Source organism: Branchiostoma belcheri, unplaced genomic scaffold, assembly GCF_001625305.1.
Source record: "Branchiostoma belcheri isolate BF01 breed outbred unplaced genomic scaffold, Haploidv18h27 scaffold38, whole genome shotgun sequence".
NCBI lineage: Eukaryota > Metazoa > Chordata > Leptocardii > Amphioxiformes > Branchiostomatidae > Branchiostoma > Branchiostoma belcheri.
Genome location: NW_017803998.1, coordinates 404,208 through 410,074, shown reverse-complemented (window position 1 = coordinate 410,074; position 5,867 = coordinate 404,208). Strand labels below are relative to the sequence as shown.

The 5,867-nt window shown below is 41.0% G+C and overlaps 1 protein-coding gene across 2 annotated transcripts in view; it reads left to right on the top strand.

The window, feature by feature from the left end:
• The first annotated feature begins 5,387 nt into the window (after positions 1-5,387).
• The window catches only part of LOC109476524 (complement component C1q receptor-like), a 4,511-nt gene continuing 4,031 nt past the window's right edge, over positions 5,388-5,867 (top strand). For both annotated transcript variants that reach the window (XM_019777506.1, XM_019777505.1), the window contains exon 1: positions 5,388-5,715. Coding sequence is in view for 1 of the 2 variants with exons in the window: in XM_019777505.1 (XP_019633064.1) it covers positions 5,627-5,715 (89 nt within the window). In the remaining variant the exon portion in view is untranslated. The remainder of the gene's footprint in view (positions 5,716-5,867) is intronic.

The following is a 5,867-nucleotide window of genomic DNA, read 5'->3' as shown; positions in this document are numbered from 1 at the left end:
CGAGTATCCTTGTATCCAGTGTATAGTGGATTGTCTGACTTATATCTATGTTATAAACGGTAGTATTCGAGGTCCAAAAATATGACAGGTCACGACCCCTAAAAATGTGACATTTCCTATCCTAACGACGTATTATTTCTAACGTATACGTAACGAGTAAGTATCCATACGGATACCGTGTCTGCATCCGCTGCGAAGTAAGTATCCCTACAAATGCCGCATCTGCATCCGCTGCGAGTTACGGATGCATACGTATGCGTTGCGGATGTGTGTGGGATCCGCAATCCTGGGGATTCTTGGTGTGGGATCAGCAATCCTTGGGATTCTTGGGGATTCGCGCAGCATCCGCAAGGTGATGCAAATTCGGATCCTTGGGATCCGGCTGCATCCGAGGCCTTTTCGCCCAGTGTCCCTATAAGTGTTTGTAACGCTAGCTAATATAGAGCTAGCTAATACGATCTCTATCCTTTAATGAAATTGTACGGATATGCGACTATATTTCTTCAAGGAGAATAATGTGTTTTCTGCTGTCCAAACGATTATTTTCTGTTCCAACGATTCTATCCAGACAACACGGCACCACGTGCAGTGAGCTGCCCTTCCTCTTACCACCAGCTTGAAGGAGACAGATGTCGCGATGTGAATGTCTATGATCACTACAGCAGCAGAAAGATAACTTCATGGTTCCTGGACAATGTTGGGATCAACACAGTCCACTGTACACAGCCTACAGTCGACGTTATCGCGCCTGGTAAATCGGCGACTGTCACGTCCCTAGCCAAGGACAAGGTTGGAAATCCTTCAGCTTTTTGCAACATCACATTCGCCTGTATTTACCTAGGTAAGATATTATTTGCGTTTTCCATAACAAAGTTTTACAGTAACAGGTGCCCTTTGTATGTGTATATTATGGACAATATCAGCTTATCTAAAGACCAACATTGTCTGACTGTTGACCGTTGCAGGAATATCCATAGCTCTGATTGTCTGTTCATGTAAATGCCTTTTGCGAAGTACAGTAAAACAAAATGACGAACCTTAGAAAAAACGCTTACGTATAACAGTAAGGTCAACTGACGTTTTCACCGTGCAGTTTGTCCACAGCTGAGGCCACCGGTGTTTGGAGCCTTTGTCTGTCACGAAGGTCACCAAGAGAGGACGTGTGTCCTTTTCTGTACGGAAGGCAAATTCCACACTAGACACAACATCTTCAACTGTGATATGACCAACCCTCCACCAACCTGGACTAATGCACAAGGTGTAGCGGTGGGCGATGTCAGCTGTAAAGGTAATTAAAATGCATTATCATATAGCCAGATGACGTTGACCAATCAGAGGGCTCCGTTTCCTCCATAACCCAGGTCATTAATATCCGATATACGGACCTGCAGGTCCGAGGCTATAACGGAAGTGGGGACTCCATAAAATAGACGTTACCATTACATGACAGGGTGGTGTTTTCTCCTAACCTACTTCTACTCCTACCTTTCTGACATACTCAGACTTGTTTATGCAGAGTAGTAAATGGATTTAGTTATGATAAAACTATATACAATTAAAATCAGCATAGATTCAGGAAAAAAGCATTATTCATAAAGATTAATCTTTACTTGACCCTCCAATTCTACATTGATACAACCATCGAAATTTTCAAAACAGTCGGCATTTGGGTCGCGTTGGTTCTCCTGTTAGCATAAAATGGATGAAGGACCGCAATTTCGCCTCGAACTCGCCGAGTTGTCGTCAGATGAAGTAGAAGCAGTGTTTGGGGCAACCGCAGCGATGAATTTGGACAATAATGGTAGAGAATCAGTTGAGGAAATTCAGTGGTAAACTTCAGCTGCAGTCAATTTAGTTCGCACATGTAACTTTGAACAGCTTTAAATAATTGGTTTGTTGTGATGAGAATTCACTTTAATGCAAGATTAAAAGATTTATATGTTACACAGGAGTGTCTGCTTGATGCACATGCATATGTGACAATGTCTGTATGATATTACAGTTAATGACCCTCTTTCCTTCGGTGAATACGGTGTCATAATACATGGTCGGGTCCTTTAACCACCTCATAAATGACCGAGTCCACGGAGTGGATTCGGTCGTTCATTCGGTGATTATAGGAACCGACCATAAATTATGACACCGTATTCACCTCAGGGCGGGTCATTAACCCTATATTGAAATGGTCAACGTATATGGATTATTCATGTATTGCAAAAAAAAGAATGACATATGGTGTTTAATACCATAATACAACTAGAAAGGTAACATTTGCAAAGCAAATGCATAATGTTTACCTTCGCATATGGTTTGCTTTTCTCACTCAAATACATGTAACATTACATTAATATATATGGTCAGACAGGAGTCTACCAAAATTGCAACATGATGTAACCCAACACCAGACATCAACAATTTCAGGCCATTAGCCAGGTCAGACGTTAGTGTTTGGAACAGAAGAAGAAACGTAGTAAAAGCAATATGTTTTCCTTCGGTAAACATAATAATCGATATATCGATTGTGTTAATCGTAGACATGAGCTACAATTTAGTGTCAACATGACCTGTGACCCCGATGACGAGGCGTTCCACAGGGAAGTGCAGCAAAAGTTATCCGACACAGCGTACCTTCATGACTTATGCTACAACGTGTCGAACATCGACTGTGACATTACTGTGTCCTGTGCGAACCTCTCTCAGCAAGGTAAATGGGAACTTTATTGACACAACAAAAGTACAGCGACTTTCGTAAGGTCTAAGACTCAAGTAGGTAAATTGAATGTATAGTAACATTTTCACATCTCAAACCTTAACCACTTTTGATAAGGAAGCTTAACAAATCAGCCAAATGGATTAGCCCACAGCAAGTAATTCTTATTGTTGACATCAGAACGCAAGATGTTGCCAACATGCCGAAAATGGGCAATAATGTCGGAACATGGAGGACAGATAAATATGAAGAGAGGACACAAAACAATGCTATAATTTATTGTTTTGTCTTTCTTTTTTTTAGTGATAAAAGGATTTTGTAATAGTAAACTTAGCACAATATAGGTATCATTTTCTTGTTTGACAAGGTTTGTAATGTCAAGATTTGAATGTATAGTAACATTTTCACATCTCATAGGAATCGCCCTATCGCATTAGATTTGGATGTCATCCATAAAATGAACATGCTGTTGCCTTAGTAATAATTGTGTCAAAATAAAATGGAGCAGATAACAATTTGTGCCATTTATTCATTAATTTACATAATTTCAGGGTATGAATATTTCAGTTGTGTCCATTTTTCACACCTCTAGTGACTACAATTCCAAAGATGACAACAAAACCGGACACACGTTCCCCAACTGAACGGTTTAACAAAACTACGGAGGCTACAACTGCCCTGTCAGACACACCAACCCCTTCTACTGTTACTACAGTCTCAGCTTCAAATACTGTCACCACCTCCGATTCTCAAACAACCTCACGCTTACCAAAAACTGCATTACCCAAATCCACTACCACATCTCCTACCGCCTCCGTCACTGCCTCTATTACTAAATCCATTAACGCCTCATCCCCAGCGACCTCAAGTAATTCCCGTGCTCCTCTTCAAACCGTCAAACCTACTGATACACCGGTGGACAACTTTAGCACGTTATTCTTCCCGAACACAAGCGGGAGGTCAAAAGGAAAAGGCCACCATGAGTCCAAGTTTCCCTTAGTCCCCGTTATTGCAGCTGGGACTGTGTTAACTGTGATTGGTCTGGCAGTTACTGTCATTATCTGGTAAGTGTAAGAGCTTTACTATTTCGGTGATAAAAGTGTTGTCTTTCTGTTTGATTGTTTGTATGCATGTTTGTTCGTGTTTCCGACTTTTTTGACTATGGGTGCATCGTGATGACAATTAGTATGTGGTTAGGTCTTGACGTGGTGAAATTGGAGATCCTAGCAACATTTCTTGGTAATGCAGCAGATTTTCTGGTTCTGTTCTCGACATCCTAAGGTCGTGATGTTCGGTAATATTTTGTTAGGTAACTTGCAACAAAGCACAAATTAAAACTACAACTTGTGTGACTGACAGAAAGTAATAACAATTCAACGATAATAGTCTCTTTATATCTTTTGAACTTTATATAGTACAAATTAGAAATTATTAAAACTGCCATTCTAGCATATCATATGGTTGGATTAACGTTGAACTTATATAACTAACATGTTTGAACATTTGTATGTAGTATAAAGAAGACGACGAAAGTCAAGATTGAAGATGCTTACCGCGCCAACGATGCGCCGCCATGTTTCCAACCAAAGGACACAGGAACAACGTCATCACAAGTATGGACGAATAAGTAGTGGAGAAGGGAGCATGAAGCAAGTATAAGGGCTAAGGACACGGAAACAGTTTCGTTATAAACATGGACAAACGACTGGTGGAGATGGGATAATGAATCCATTGGAAAACCTTTTATATTGCAAATAGTCTATACACTTTGATAGGTAGATGGTTAAGACATTTCGGGTACTTCATATCCTCTAAAATATTGCACTTGGATTTTGTAAAGGCATTCGCGTCTGTGGCGTGACAGTTAGAGTCGGCCTGGGAACCAAGAGGTCCCGGGTTGGATACTGACCATAAGGCACTTCACACAGCTTTTCATCGGCTTATTTGTCTAAATGTGTGCCAAAAAATTACATAGAATTTACATAGGTTGATGTTTGTAGTTATAGTTGTGGTATTGTGCATGAAATTGTTGCTAATATAAATGACATAAATCTATATCATATATTGAACACATGTGATTAGCTCTCACATAAGTATACAGGAAATAAGAAATCATAAACAATCAACAATGTCGGTCACAATTCAGATACATTAACATACTATTGGGTAACAGATGAGTCATTCTAAGTACGGTCGCGGCCTGTGTTATTAGCCTAACGTTAACAACTATCTAAAGGTGTTTGTGCTGAACACCGTGCGTTTGCTGTCTGTACAATATTAAGGCACATTAACAGAGTACTTAACACGTTATTATATCTGACAGTGTGTTCTTGGCATATTTACCTGCTATTCTCGTACCAATTGGGAAGCTCCATTAAAAATCACAGAAATCATTTTAAGGTCAGTGGCAATAAATTTACCATTCAATGTATATACCATACATAAAGACCGCGAAAGAGGAGGAAATACATTGAATATAGATTCATTCTGTCTCCTTTCCTTATCCCCACGTAAACCCTGGCAACGCGCCAGGTCGGGACGCGGTATTCCCCACCATAAGAAAAGGGGATGAGGAACCTCCTGTATATGTACAGCGTTTCCGCCAGGTGGCAGTGTTACACAGTGTTACGTTACATTGTTCAACCTGCAACACAAGACCGTAAACAAACGAGCTTTCACTACATATTGACCACGGGTTACGCGTTGCACAGCCTTACAATAGCTTGCGGTGTAAGATTTCCTCAACGACAACCATATCGCCACTCTGGCCAGGACTTGACTGCGCCACAGGAGGAAGTAACAGACGGTAAAAAAAAACGACAGACCAGCGCTTACCCTAACGCTGGCGACAACCACCTCTCGAACACTACTTTACTGATTTTGTTCAGGGACGACTCAGAGATCGCTACTGTCAACATGTCAAGAGTGAACAAAGAAGGTCCCTACGCTGTTTACTGTGTCTTCCTTCTTGTCGTGGTTGTTGAGAACACGTTGGCTTTGTCTGGGTAAGTACATGTAGTTCATGTGGAGTGTTTTCAGCCGTGTGTGGGCTTTGCTAAGGGTGTCTAGAACCATACATTGCTCAGAAAACGCTGTGTAGTCGTAGCCTCCTTTTCAGGCGTTCCCGGACCGGCTGTTTTTTTTTTTTGGGGGGGGG